General features: G+C 43.6%; 1 protein-coding gene across 1 annotated transcript; it reads left to right on the top strand.

The window, feature by feature from the left end:
* The first annotated feature begins 3367 nt into the window (after positions 1-3367).
* On the top strand, positions 3368-11065 carry trib2 (tribbles pseudokinase 2). The gene is made up of 3 exons (XM_041959120.1): positions 3368-4774; positions 6240-6532; positions 8906-11065. Exons 1-3 carry the CDS (start codon positions 4505-4507, stop codon positions 9378-9380), a joined length of 1038 nt encoding a protein of 345 aa, XP_041815054.1. The 5' UTR covers positions 3368-4504; the 3' UTR covers positions 9381-11065.
* The last annotated feature ends 4681 nt before the right edge of the window (positions 11066-15746 follow it).

Here is a 15746-nt window from a genome sequence, read left to right as displayed (position 1 = left end):
CTATCATAATGAAAAATGGCACATTTGAACCTCATAGGAGAGAAAAAAATAATACCATGCACCACAGTCACCAGTGGGAGCTTACCTTTTGAATAACATGTCATTTTAATGTGGAAATTGATATTGAAAAGCTTGCAAGTGCTATTCTGCTACTTTCCATGATTGCAATTGTTGTGTGAGGAGCTGCGTGCACACCAGGCAGATTCTCTGGAAAGAACGGGAAGAAATGTGAGCATCGTCATACCGTCGGTGAAACATTATTCCCCCCGCTCCCTTCTTTATTTCCTCTCCTCAAGCTCTGTCCTCGAATCTGCAGCTCTATCCCTCACTCTCTCGGTTAAAAACAGGCCTTAGGTCCCAAAGCGCAGTGGAGAGCAGAATGTGGCACATGTACCCATCCCCAAAATAACTTGTTTTCTTCACTCACTGGAAATTGAGGGGTATTGCAGCTGTTGCCCTGTACCAGCACGCTTACTACAGGTCATAAAAAGAAAGAGTATCCTGGGAATTTGTATAATTCTCACCAGTAAATATAAAAATAAACCTAAAGAATCCATGGGAGCAGGGGCTGCAGTCAAAACAGAACTGAGAATACCTCTGTTGTTAACTTGATGTCAGCGCTTTCATTATGACTGTGAGTGTTTGTCATGTTTGTCTTGTGAAGCATCTTGGCCTTTGCTTGGTTTGATCGGGCGCCCTTTACTCCCACACATTTCTGTACAATCATGTATGTTGTTCCTCTGCTCAGCTCTCCAGCTGGCATCTCACTGCCTGACACAAAGTATGTCCCCTGTTTTCCAAAGAAGACATTGGGGAGGAACAACATTTTTCTGTCACTTTCATCCCTCTTTCCTCGTCTTTCACTCTCTCCACCGCTCATCACGTTCTCCCGCTGCCTGCTTTTCCATCCTCTGTCCTCCTGCCTGGCTCTCCCACACATCATCTCCTCTCCCTCTCGCCGAATGATCTCATTCCTCCTATGCCTCTGCATCTAAATTCTGGCGTATGATCGGATTTCTCAGTGGAAGTTACCCGCAGGGTGTGAATGTGACAGCGCTGATTCTTGCTGGTGTCAACATGAGCTGGCTATCTGCGTTGCTATGTGACACTGGGAAATTGCCTATTTTCTGAATGCACAATGCAAGGAAAATACTGTAACTCCCATTCGAGTGGGTTTCATGATGCATTCTAATGAATTTCATTTGATTGCAACCGCTGTAGAAAAAGCAATCCTCTGGTGGAGTTGAGCCCTGAGGCCTTCCTGTAAATTCAGCATTACATGGGAAGCCATAGATCATCTTCTACAGGGCAACACAGCCTATTAAGAAGTTGGTAATGTCATAACATCACTCCAGGGACTCAGAGATGCTCACCCATCCTCACTGACCTCTGAAGTCTTCCAGGACGTCTTGCTTCAGTGGTACACACACACACAGTCATAAGCTCCTGAAGGCACTGCTGGGGCAACCTGCTGTTACTCCTCGGCATGTAGGCGTGTCTGGAGAGCTGATGAGCCTCAATGGATTTTCTCGAGTGCTGCTCTCCACTGAGAGTGAGTCACACGGTGTATCAGGGAATGGGGGCAAGAGGAATCTTTGGGGATTATTATTCTGATTCATGCACAGCTGTGGTTTAGGCTTAACAGAATCCCTATTTGGGGTTAGAGTGATGGGCGAATGCAGGGATGTAGTGTCATAAAACAGAAGTGTACTATGCAACATGCATCGCCGTGTTTAGCCAGGATGTACTGCAGCAGCCTGCAACATTTTCATAGCTCAGTAGCATGTGGATATTGTTCTCAACTGAATAGGTGAGACAAAAGCAAAGCTATTGTATAGTGAAGAATGTTCCAGCGTAACAAAGAATAAAGTGGGTGGCTCACAGAGATTATATCACAGAACCCAGAAACATACATACATATAAGATGGAGGACTGGGATATAAAAGCTTGTGGGTGCAGCCACATTCTGCAACTGCGAACCACCATTTCTGAGATGAGAGGCCTCTGTGTGACAAATGCATTTCCATGTTGCGGGGGCTTATTCAGGCAGGCAGCGAGAAACGGAGATTTAGAATAGTCCGTGTTTGTGTATGCGTGTGTGCACTGCTACTGCCTGCGAGCAGGGGAAGAAAGGTTAAATCGAACACTTCTGTCAGTGTCTTGCGTCCAGCTGCAAGCATTCCTCTCACCGCCCCGGATTCCTACATGGAATTGCACAATCCTGCTGTCACACCCCCTGGTAATCTAGGAAGAACAATGAATAATGAACCTCTTCCATCCTTCACTTTGTAATGTATTACAGGGGCACAACTCGGCTAGGCAGGAACTCGTTACAAGCGCACAGCCCTGCGCCAGCTTTGAATAAAATCTGTGGTCAGAGATCTCTTTCCTCCACGCTTGGCTCAGAAATCTGGAACATAATCCCATATCATAGCAAAGCTAATACCTTGCTTTTACATTTCAAACGCCTAAGCACATAAGCATTTTTTTTTCTCAAGTCTAGAGCTTTAACGTCCGATTTAATGTCATCACACTCCTAAACCACCAAACATCCATGCCCTGTCGTGTCCCTTTTTTCCTGTTGTCATCATGTTTCATGCTCCTATATTTCATTTGTGTGTTATATTATTCATTCATTCATTACATCCTATCATAATGCATGTTTTTGCTGTCATATATATATAGATATATATACACACACACATATATATATACGCACACACACACATATATATACATATATACACATATATACATACATATATGTATGTATGCATCCTTGCAGAATAGGAAACTGGCAATGCAACGGTTCAACAGTGAGGCACGTCAGGAGCGTGTTTTATAAGATTATTAGTGCATGTTCAAGTTTAAATAAATACAGTCTAACATAATGGCTGCAAACAGCTTTTTTTGTTTTTGTGGGGTTTTTTTGCAAATGAATATCACTGCTGCTGGATGGTGTACATCTGCGTGCTACTGCGAGAGAGGGATCCCCCTCGCTTTCCCTTGAATGACATTTCAGGAGGAAACACATTTGTAACACAGCACGTACAGTAGCTATACTCTCACTCGCATCACCGCCCCCCCTCCCCTCCCCATCCAATTTACCAGCGTGCGATGCATTTAGATTCCTGGGGGTGTAGCCAGGCTACATGGTTCTCACATGACTGCACTGCATATTATAACTCAGGTTGGAAGCCAATGGGGTTTCGACGTGAGAGTGACGTCAGGGGGCGGGTCGGTGTTTTCGTGTGTGTGTGTGTGTGTGTGTGTGCGTATGTATGTATGTGTGCGTGTGTGTGTCTGTGTGTGTCTGTGTGTGTGCGCGCGCGCGTGTAGGAGCCCCCTCCGCCAGGCAGGCAGGCAGGCTGCTCTCTCGCTCTGTACAGGCGCAGTGAGTGCAGTGTGTGCAGCTCGGCTGGCCTCCCTCCGCACTGAATGGACTAGATTCCCAGCCACGTAAGAAGCACAGCAGCGCCACGGGAGAGAGGATGTCCTGCTGAATCAAGGGATAGGCCTGGGAAAGTCGGCCGGCCGTCCCTTCCTTCCTTCCTTCCAGCAGCTTCAACGCACAGCAGCAGACACACAAGACTGACGACACTTTTCTTCCATTGGACTAGACCAAGAGAAAGAGAGAGGACGTCGACTCCCGCACACAAAGAGCCACGGCAGCTTTTCCGGATGGGGTTTTCTCCTTATGTGGTAGATGACAATCGCCGTGCATGGATATGATCCCGGGGAACAAGGCCGTGCACTGACCTGGTACTAGTTAGCCAAGGAAGCTAACTAGTTAGCTCTGCACCTGCTAGCCATTATTTGTCTTGTCAAATTTCGGCTAAATTTCAGCACCTCGAATTAGCTTGCAAAACTTGCTTTATATATTTTGCTTGTGCATTTTTTTCTTCCCCCCGGTGCCTGCAAGCTGTGTCCAACAAATTGTTTCCGTTTTATGAAACGTGCCATACCGTTAACCGGCGAGATAAGCTAGCAAACAAGCTGCGGGTTAACTTAGCACCCTTCATTCATTGTAAAGCTGACTTTTGGTAGCCTTTGTTACAGTTTAGTCGCGCCTGCTCGCTCTGCTAACGTTAATGAAATTGCAGCAGGTCTGTGCAAAGGGTTTTCAGTCGACTTGGGGCAGTAATACTGTCATTTCAGCCTGGCATTATCTCTTGGATGGAAAACAAAGGGGGGGAAATGAACAGTTGAACTCTGCAGAAGAAAAAAAAATTACAGACCCCGTTTTTGTTGCATGAAAACAAACGAGGCAGCTTTTCCTGTTGACAGTCTGCCACAGTATTCAGCTGCAAGGTGCAGTTAACTGAACCCTTCATCTATTTTGTTGTTGTTGTTTTTTTTTTTTACTTAAGTCAATTCACTAAGGTATCGGACGATTTGTGATATTGCACTGAGTTTACGACAAAGTGGTGCCCTAATCGAGGAGGAGGAGGAGAATAAGGAGGAGGAAGAGCCCTTTTTCGTGGAGTTATCACACTTATTCCTCATGAACATACAGAGGTCAAATCCAATTAACATTTCACGTTATGGGAGATCGCGGCACAAATCGCACGATTTCGAAGAATTGTCTTGCCTAAGGACTACAGAGTCGCACCAGAGTTTCAGCCCCAACCTCGGGTCCCCCAGCCCGCCGGAGACCCCGGACTCCTCGCACTGTATCTCCCGCATCGGGGACTACCTTTTGTTGGAACCACTGGAGGGAGACCACGTTTTCAGAGCCGCCCACCTGCACAGCGGGGAAGAGCTCGTATGTAAGGTTAGTAGGCAATGTGTCAGACGCATCCTGCCATTTATGCCCCCAGAATAGCTTCCTCGATTTACTTCAGACCGTGGTAAGCCATCTGAAAATAACATTGTCAGAACAAAAGTGTCTCTTGCTTCCTCGCTTTTGCATTCACTATCACATGAATGATTATGGCTGTATGTCAGTACACATTGCTCCCAATGCAACGCACATACTATCCACAGAAATACTGAATTGGTATCTATGGGTTGGCTATTGCAGCAAGTCCACACCCCTCAACTTTTTTTGAATAATTGCTTGGATTGTAAATAGAGAGCTGGCACAGCAGCCTAATGGAAAAAGTGAATGGGGCGAGCTGCGTGGTTTGGATTGCATGATGTAACGTTGACAAAGGAGTGAGTAACCACGCACACACTCCTCTCCGTGCCGTTCTCGCTTACCCGTGGCTTCTCGCTTTCATAGTGCAGCGCTCTAATCGCATTATTTCACCCGTGGCTTTGTATTTGGAGCAGGAGCACAGTCGTGTTACACCCTTTGCACCAAATATTAGTGGGATTGTAGTCTTTCGAGGACGGTTGCATTGAGAGACAAGCACACAGGGCGAGGGAACTTTAGAAGTTCAGCCAGCTACTGTGACTTTGGCTCCAGCATTGACCCCTTTAACTATAAGAAATAAGCCACTTTTCCCTGAAGGTTAAGGACGCACTCTTTCCCCACCACATTTACAGCCCATATTGACTTTCAGTATATTACTGATTATAAGGGCAGTTATCCCTGAGGTACATTCCAGCTTTAAGCAGGCTTAAGTGGCTTGATGAATTGAGACGATTGTTACATGCACCGATGGACTCATAAGGCATGACATATCCAATAACCCGTACCTTTTGACTCGAGATAATGTTTCGTCATGGCAATAATAAATTAACGGCCTTTGGCACAGCCGGTGAGCTATCTGCCTTTTGACCTCATCTGCTTTGTGCCGGTTTCAATACAGCAGCAATCAATCCCCACTTCCAGGATTGATTGTTCCTGCCAAGCTGGAAGCCTGGGTCACAACTTAAGATCTTTAGAGCTGTGGGGTGTATTTGTATTGTAGCCCTCTCACCTGAACTGGTTGTACTGAAAGGGGGGGGGGTTACTATGGAAACAAAAGAGACACTGCAACCTTTGGGCTGCAGTACAATACCGTTCACTAACACGATGCTTTCACTTTGCCTCTGCAACCTTACACCCTCTGCCAAAAGAGTAAACACAAGTTTGGTGTCACAAGAATGTGATAGATTGCTCACATTTTCCTTTATTACAAGAAAATTTTAAGCTCTGTCAGTTAGATTTAATTGTTTGTAATGCATTTGACTGTGGTAGATAAGATCCTGACACAAAAACAACCCCCTAAGGAGACATTTGCATTCATAAGTCACCATAGATGAAAGAAATAGCTACTTAGCTAAAATGCTTTCCTTTCTCATGATTACAGGTCTTTGACATTGGCCGGTACCAGGAGTCACTGGCGGCCTACTTTGCCCTGGGCCAGCACCAGCATATTAACCAAATCCTGGAGATCTTGCTTGGGGAAACTCGAGCCTATGTGTTCTTTGAGAGAAGCTATGGAGACATGCACTCTTTCGTCCGCACCTGCAAGAAGCTGCGGGAGGACGAAGCTGCCAGACTCTTCTATCAGATAGCCTCAGCTGTGGCACATTGCCACGACAACGGACTGGTCCTCCGTGACCTCAAACTGAGGAAGTTTGTCTTCAAGAATGAGGACAGGTGAGTTCGGCAGAAGCCATAGTCTCTGTTGTTCACTGACCATCCCTGTGCACTATTTCACTGTTTCGTCTGTGCATGTGGTATGTGATATAACAAGCGTCAGTCTCATCTGTGTTATATCTCAGCTTACACCTAGGATAGTGTAAACTGACACGATGCACGACTGACTAGCCTCTCCCAGATGTTATGCAGAGTACTGGAAACATTAGCCCTTTGTGTCTCCCCGAGCTATTTTTGTGCACAAGGTTTAGCAGTGGATATGGCACATACATTATATACAGTATATATGGCGTATGGAATCACACTTAGGATAATTGCAGTGCAGTTATTCCAGCAGCGGTTGAACTGAAAAGCAGGCACAGAGGAGTTACCAGGACTACTTTTTGTATGACATATTAGGAATTAAGGCGAGCTTTTGCCACTGCTGCACTTCTGTAGTGATCAGTGTGAGAAATCTGTACAATCACACTTGCTCAACACAGGTTTACTGACCTCTGGTGGCAGCTTTTCAAAAGTGCCTGCAAAAAAATCCAGGCATCTGTTGCCACAGCAACCTGAGAGCACCTTTTTTTTTTCTTTTTTTTTTTATTAATGAAGATATTTTTTTAATTTATTTTAGTAGCTGGCAATTCAGACTCCACACATTTCATCACACTTTTTACTTGTGTCAGTACTGATGTTCAGGTTTTCTTAGGGAAACTTCTTTACAGCCAGTTCTTATCTGATACCCATGGCACAGGCACAGAGTGCACCTCGATGCCCTCTATCTGAAAGCGTGACGTCATTCTTTGGCGCTATCTGTGGAAAAGGGAAGTTGAGCTGCCTCACATATTCAGTACGGGTCCAGTGACCTTGAATGTTACACCAGACTGCTCATGAGCCGGGATGCCGACCCCCCCATTAAATGATTGATGTTTATTGGGTCACATTTACTATATAACCTGTCAAGAATCCTCTTACACCTTTTCAGTCCGAGTATAGAGACTGAGACTCTGAGATCTGCTCTGGCAAATGTGTGACAAAAGACTATTGTGAAGGCATATGTAAGTAAAAGAAGAAGATCACATGTAAAATTATACCAGAGCAGGCCTCCTCAGCACGTGTGAGCTTCCTGAGCCAATTTTGTCATACATGCCGTTAGCCTTTGACCAAACTGCAGCCTGTTTAAAGAGCATTGGTCAAAGGTCGGCCTTGAGTAGAATCCAGCACAGCTTCTTAAACAGGACCTGTTGATCTCTTCCTCCTACACCGAGCACATGAGACATTTTAGAATCAGCACGCACTCTGCATCCCATATAGCTTAAATAGAGACAATGTGCTACTATTAAAAAATTGGCGAAGTATTTTTTTGTATTTCTAAGCGCTCTTTACTGTAATTGCAGGTTTGCACATGTCGTCCAAAGCAGCTCTTATCCAGGCAGTGATATGCTGTATTTAAAAAGGCACATGGCACTTTATCTCATGGAGGAACAATGGGCATTTGGCTCAAGGAAACAATAGACTTTTCCTCATTTGAAAATGTGAAAACGCTCGACACCATAATAATGAAAGCAAATTACTGTTGCTGACAATGAACCAGCGAGTGGGCGGATGTAAAAGTGTAGGCACGTGTGTCACAGATGGCAAAAGAATACATTCATGAGTATGTCTAGGCCCGTACTTCTTGGCTTCTTTTTTCCCAGTGGCTCCCAATAGATGCTGTTGCACACCCTGGCTCTTTGTCTGGCGCATCATGTCTCATGGACCTCACAGGCTGATGGCAGCATTTGCACAACCCCACAAGTGTCTCTTACCGTGCACGTGGAAACTTTTCTTGCCTGAGACTCTCAAGACTCTTTAGCAACAACGCTTCTGACGAACCAGCCATTATTATCAGCACTCAAGGGTATCATAGCTGCTATTGTTGGGTTTAGAGAAGAGTACAAGTAGATGCTATTTTGAGGGGGGAAGATTAATTCTCTGAGCGAAACAGTTCAATGCATAAATCCTAAGACGATCAGTCACCCATAATTGTGTTTCTTTTGAATTGTGGAGGTCTTTTGGAAAGCCTATTTGTACGTCGATGCTTTTTGGCTGGGCTTTTATCTAAGTAAAAGGAAATGTCAGACTTAAGCCTAGAGCATTATGTGCTCTACTTGCTCTGATATCCAAAAGCGATGGATCTAAAACACTTAAGATGTCCATCAGAGCAAATTACCCCACTCGAGTGTCTTTTGTACTCCACTTTTTGTTAGTTGGCGTCCAAAGATTGTAGCTATGATCTTAATTATCACTAAATAACATTCACATCATCAGATGCTTCTATGTGTCCATTGTTTTGCAAAGTGGTATCATCACGTTCAAAGCGTTTCTGTTTCCCATGTGTGTCTCCAGAAGCCTCGTGAAGCTGGAGAGCCTTGAGGACACTTATATCCTGGATGGTCATGATGACTCCCTGTCAGACAAGCATGGCTGCCCAGCCTACGTCAGCCCTGAGATCCTCAATGCCAACGGCAGCTATTCGGGGAAGGCAGCTGATGTCTGGAGTCTGGGCGTCATGCTTTATACCATCCTCGTGGGGCGCTATCCTTTCCATGACGTTGAGCCCGGCTCCCTGTTCAGCAAAATCCGCAGGGGCCACTTCAACATCCCTGAGACGCTCACACCCAAGGCCAAGTGCCTGATCCGCTCCATCCTCCGCCGGGAACCCGCAGAGCGCCTCACCTCTCGGGAGATTCTGGAGCACCCCTGGTTTGCCTCCTCCGGGGCACTAGGGGGCGCGGTGGTGCACGGCAGAGGAGAAAGAGAGCAGGAGCAGATGGTGCCTGAGGTGAGCATGGAAGAGGAGCTGGAGCAGTTCTTCAGCTGAGCAAACACCAAGCACAAACGGACGACTCCGCCACGGTCGGCTCGCCGCGCTCACAGCGGAGCCAAAAAACAGTAGTTTAGAGATTAATAGGTGAACATTTGTCACTCATAATAAAGGTGTTTCCATCTTGTTTCCTTTTCCACCATTTCATGGAAAACCTTGAGCCCGGCATGACAAATGGCATCTATACGTCACCTGGCCGCGCACCTCCCGTTCGGGGACGTTGCCGCCAGACATGCAAGTTGCAAGCAATGTAGCAAATGTTCTTTTTGGATCTGTTTGGTTTAATGTGGTGCTCATAAAAGTAGACACATTCACCATTTTTGACACTATGGAAAGCATGAAGGGACATAAGAACACAGGAAACCAAGGAGAACAATTCAAAATGAACTGACAAACTGCAACACCACGCCTTTTCTTACACATTTTGTTTTGTTTGTCGACATAGCTTTAGGTGGTACCAATTTAAACCACAGACCCAGGATCAGAAATCACAACCCCAAGTTCTATTGTTAAACAAATACAAGGTGATTATTCCTGACCTGGGACCATTGGTTAGTAAGCGGAGCAGCTTAGGCTTTTTTCATCACCATCATCATCATCATCATCAACATGATTGACCTCGTCTTTGTTTCATTGTTAAGTTTTGTTTTGTCGCCTCTCATTTTACTCAGTTTTACATTATTGATCATTCTGACGTAGTCATTAAACTCCTTGACGGCCTTGTTTTCACTCATTTGTATGTTTCTGCCTCCTCAGTCTTTAAGCCTTTACCACACTTATTCACCCACCACACTTACATTTCTCAGTAACATTTCTGTTTTGTTGTTGTTTGTTTGTAAGCTATTCCACCCTGTTGTTACTGCTGCTTTAATATCACTCCCTAATCCTCAATCTTAAACTGTTTTTTCTTGGTAAGCCTCCAAACATGGCATCACGCACTCGATGTGTTAGGTGAACGGACGATTCCACCTTAAAATTAGCTTCCTCTTATTTAAATTCAGTCTTTAGTTGTAGAAACGAGAACGTAACATTTATTTAAATTGTAACAGCTATATATATATAAATATATATAAATAAATATATATATTTAAAACTACATTGCAGGGTTTTTCTTTATTCAGAGATTCCTTTTTCATGTATGATGTAGGCAATATCTTGACACAGGACAGGCACAAAGAGGAAAGTGTCTGTCTGAAGTTTTAGAATACACAATATCTTCTGTGCCAGTATTCTGGTGCCCCGACAGCCCGTGCCCCCCGGTCCCCCTCATTTCTTTTTAAAAAACTTGACCCGAGATATTCAGTGATAGTATTGCAATGACATGCTCACTCCAGGACCTCATGTTAGTTTTCTACTGCCTGCGTAGGTTCGGTGAAACGATCATGCTCGGAATGGGTACCAGTGGACATGTTTTGTCGTATCTCAATGTTACTTGAATTTGTGTTTTTATCTAGTCATTGGCATGTGCCCCATGAATGCTATAGCCTGCCTAGCAGGGGGGGCGGAGGGGTGGGTGGGAGGAGGGTGCTTGTTTTTTAAGAAAAGTTAAAAACATGGAAATTCTCAATTTGCTACTTTTCTGAGTTGCTTTTCAATAATAAAAAAAAAAACTTGCTTTCATTGTTTTTGTAGACTGAGCTACCTTTTATTTAAGTTGGTGCTGATTTGGTGCTAATGTTTAGTCCTTTTGTTTTATGGAGGGGGGTGGTGCATGGTGGGATATCTGCCTCAGATGTTCTGATTGTATCGTAACAGATTCTGGTGTTTTGTCCAAATTTATTCAGTAAATAAATTGTGAACTGCTATTTGACTTTGTTGTTCTTTTCCATACACTCAGTCATAGAATTGAAGCTACTAGACGACACACCATGAAGCGTTACACCTTGTCATGCTGTACCTTGCTACCCAAACAGAGGCGTGATGTGTTTGTTTGGTCAATAATACACAATAAAACATTTTTCAATAAATTGTGTTACATTGCTCATATGTTACAAATAATCCTCGCTTTGTGAAATGCAATCTAAAGCCGGACATGGTCAGTGACATCTCAATGGGATAATCCATAAAATGTATTTTGATGGCTTGTCAAAGGACTCCTTTCTTTGATATTCGACTAGAAGGCGAGAGATGGCTATTCATCCCCAAGCCACATCTAAGTGATTACAGCTCCACGGTGATGTGGAGATTTTGCAGTCCCATTTCAAACAGACATATATATATATATATATATATATATATATATATATATATATATATATATATATAAATGATTATTTTTCACTTCTAGTACACTCAGCCAGTGTGCCCTAACAAAAGCACTTCCCAGTTCATCATGATTGCAATCACCGACAGAACTTGAATGGATTCCAAATGAGCGGGGAGGTAAAGGGCTTTTCCATCTGAACTACTCTGTCTGCCCCACTTCATCTAAATGATCGCACACATGAGGCACTGGGAAAAAGCTCTTAAGTTGAATAATTTTCCTGGTGGCACTTGTGAGACACCCTGAGCTGCAGTCTTTTCTTTTTCTGCTCAGTTTGACAGCAGTGTAGCTCTGCAAACCTGGCTGACCTGCTCTGCTGACCTCATCTGGCTTTGAGTCCATCTGAGGAAGAAAATCACTTTGTTCATGAAGTGCTGGGACACGTTTACGTGGACCAACATCTGTGCACATGTGTGCCTGTGTGTGCCCGGAGCTGTTCCACCTGTCATGTTCATGCAGAGTAATCCTGATTAAATTTATCAGACAGGGCAGAAAGCTGCTGTAATAGCCCAAATGGTCGCTATCTTCCTGTTTAAAAAAAGGATGAATGAAAATCCGCTGGCACGCAATGGTAATGGTGTGTTTCTCAGTTTAGACAACAATTGTTTATGCATGGAAATGCAAGCTCTGACTCCTCTGGGTTGACAAAATATGAGGCGTTATTGAAGGCTGACAGTGATCTCACAAATGAGGCACTGTGAGCTTCCAAGGCCAGGATTCTGTGTCTTTGTGCTCAAATGTGAAATGGATGGATGGATCACTGTGGCTCAGTGCATTCTGATTTTTGTCAGCAGTTTATGAGCAGGGCACGCCTGAAAATGACAACTTGCCACCATGCAAATAAAGAATGCAAGAACAGGAGTGGTAGTCTGCTCTCAGAGCTCAGGGGACAGGCTATTGCTTTCATAAACATGAGCTAGTGAATGCTAGCCTGACCTCTAGTGGCATGACGTGGAAGTACAGGGGTAGAAACGCCTCAGTGTAAAAATATTCAATTAAAATGAATAGTCCTGCAATTCAAATTGCATTAAATGAAAGTGCATAATATTAGTTGCAAAGAGTAATGTCTCCATCAGGCAAATCAACTAATTCAGCGTTATATGACAATATATGTTGTTGTATTATTGTCAGCAATGCAATGAAATGTGTGTGCTATTTTCTAATAAGGTGCTGTAAACTGTAGCTCACAACTTATTGCTGGTTAATAGATAATTTGCAAATGGTTTAAAATAAAAACTTTAAGTGTAAAGCCAATGAGTGGTGGTTTATATGGTTCATAACAGATTTATAAAGCATTAGTACATATATTTAATTTTGACCCCTGACTAGTAGAGCAAAAAATATAACGCCTTTTCAAGGCATACCCAGAGTAAATTGATAGCTGTATCTGAGGTAGCATATCGGCATATTCCAGAATTTCATTAGCTATTCAAATCGACAGTCATCTGCAAAATGGGTTGCGATTGGATCGATCTACATACAAAAGGAGAGAAGGAGGCCCTTTTGTTCAACTTAGAATGCTATTGGCTTCTCTGGTTGCTAGGCTTCATATGGCAGATTACGATTGGTCAAGTGAGGTGTCATTTGAAATCTGAGACTCCACAGAGTAACTGGAAACAAGATTATGCCAATCTGTATACATTTGCGGAAGTTGCGGGAGATGAGAACATTGCCTTTCTAACGGTGTATAATATGAACGTTGGGTTTGTGACAATAGACGGGAGGAACAATAAACAACATTAAATGCTCCATAGGTGCTCCTCCTACCTTCCATCAGCCGCTGGCGGGCCTTTGGAACAGTAAAGCCACTTGTTACAGCTTAATTATAATGCGTCCTTGTTAGAAAGTGGCACCTAAATGTGCAAGAGCCTTTAAATGTTGCTGCTTTAGGTGAAGCTAGTTGTAACGTTCTACTTTATGCTGAGGGGTAGTTAGAACTGTAACAATACCTGATATTTTATAAGCTTATCCTATCTTTGTGTGTAAAATCTGATTGGAACAGGTAAACTCTGATTTCTACTGTTTAATATTGGCACGAGTAGCTTGTTAACGTCTGACAATTGTGTGTTCAAGCCATGTATTTTTATAGGCTAGGCTACATTTGCGCTTGAATTAGTTTAATCAGCTTCGTTCGTTACACTGTGCAATTAGGACTTTGACAAATTAGAGAGCTTCTGCTGACTACACAATGTGGCAGGAGCAGCTTCACAGTGTAAACAACACTTCCTAGGCAAGCCATATTACTATTTCTATTTTTGACACAATCCGATGGGATATATAAATTTAGTTTTATAAGTCATCACTGGTTGCAAAGATAGAGATATAAAGGCTGGTGAAAGCCAAGACCAGAACTGCAGACAGCCACATTTTCTCCCCTGCTTGCTTGTGTTGCCTGTTGACAGGAATGATTCATCTCATGTTTACACTATTCATTCAGTGCTGTGCATTTCCACAATCTGTCAAGCTGACAGTGAAAGCTGTTGACATTCACAAACTTTTTCAAGACTTAGAAAACACTAAAAACATCTCAGACTCTGGTCCTGTTTGAGCTAAATAATTGATGTGTGTTTGCAGCTTATTGTAACACCGAGACTGTGACTTAGCTATTTAGTTGAAGGGGAAAACCATTCAAATCATGAGTTTACTTTTCCCTTTTAGCATTTCAATGTGTTTATCTGTTGTCCTCAGCTTTCAGTCAAAAAGACAAACCAGCATGCAACCTAGAAGTGCTCCGTTAACACTAAATGGAAGATTCATTTTGGGGACAAACATTTTTTGTCTTACTTTAAAATCCAAATAAGTTATGGTAGCTGCTGGTTCCAAGACATATGCAGTGACCCGCTGCCCTGGAAAATCCTGCTGTCACAGTAATCTTCTTTTGCAGTCCAATCTCTATGGAGATTAATATGAGCATGAGAAAACGGATTTAGGGAGGAAGTACTGTGGGCTATTTTCTCTGATGAATGGGAGATATTAATAATACTCTCTCCCTACAGTGGGAGATAGGCCAAAGAGTCTCAAAGCTGACAAATGGAAAAGAACGCTGAAATTCAGGATAGTCCCTGTGATTACTGTCCTGACATTTGAGGATACAGTACATGAGTTTGTATTGAATATACAGTCACCTGATTCACTCTAGGATGATGGGAACGCCACTGTTTGCTCTTGAATGGTTCAAAAGTAATCCAGACATGTCAAACTGCAATGTAAATGATGATCTTATCAAGATGAGCCTTGAGGCTAAATGAGCATCCTTAAAGGTGAACAAATGGTTCTTTTTACTTTATGTGTGTGTTTCCAGGGCTGCACCCACTCACCACCGATATGAAAAGTTTAGTCGCGTCCTTATGTTTACCCAGAAACAAAGCATTTTCATCCTAAATGATTTCATATTTCTGTGTTCATGTAATGGCCTTCGCGTTCTGTCAGAACACAGAACCACAGAATGATATCTGACTGTATAGCACTTACTTCTCAGTTACTCCTCAGTTCCTCTGCAGGAATATAAGTAATCTGCAATTCAATTAACTCAGCCTGAGATCAGTTCCGATTTTATGTAACTCAGGGGAACAACGCTGCTGAAAGTTTTTCTGTGTTCCACCAAGCTGCTCCAATTAAGGTTAATGGCACGGTTGTGTAACGATCCCGCTACAACAAAAACCTTTTCAAACACCGCCGCTATTGTGTCTGGGCTTTGGCAGGAGACAGGCGTCCCCCAACGGAGCCAGTAGGCTATAAAGGTGCTCCAGTGAGCCGGTCCCCAGGCGCAGCGCGGTGCACATGGGTACCCTTGGGTGTTCTGGCAGCACAGTTTTGTGGCAGGGCACCAAAGAAAACACACAGACAACAGATGGCCTCTGTTGTCTTGCACCCAGCCACAAGGCTTCTGCTGGCTCTGGGTTACAAAACCCACTGAGCAACAGAGACACATAGAAGCCTGGGACTCAGTCAGGTGGATATGTGAGTCATAAGTAGCCTCCTTATACTGAAAATCATCAACAGGCAGCACACAGCTGTACTTTTGGATCAAAAATTGAATTTCAGGGTCTATTTAGTCTTTAAGTACATCTTTTTAATAGCTTGCCAGTAAGTTTTTATGG

The sequence above is a fragment of the Chelmon rostratus genome, chromosome 18 (genome assembly GCF_017976325.1).
Source record: "Chelmon rostratus isolate fCheRos1 chromosome 18, fCheRos1.pri, whole genome shotgun sequence".
Taxonomy (NCBI): Eukaryota; Metazoa; Chordata; class Actinopteri; order Chaetodontiformes; family Chaetodontidae; genus Chelmon; species Chelmon rostratus.
The sequence above is the reverse complement of the archived record's forward strand: the minus strand, read 5'-3'. Positions and strand labels throughout refer to the sequence as shown.

Excerpts from the sequence above, each read along its gene's own strand:
- trib2 (XM_041959120.1), top strand. The coding sequence starts at position 4,505 with ATGAACATACAGAGGTCAAATCCAATTAACATTTCACGTTATGGGAGA. Across the intron at positions 4,775-6,239 it reads GGGAAGAGCTCGTATGTAAG|GTCTTTGACATTGGCCGGTA; the intron begins GTTAGTAGGCAA and ends TCATGATTACAG. Across the intron at positions 6,533-8,905 it reads GTCTTCAAGAATGAGGACAG|AAGCCTCGTGAAGCTGGAGA; the intron begins GTGAGTTCGGCA and ends GTGTGTCTCCAG.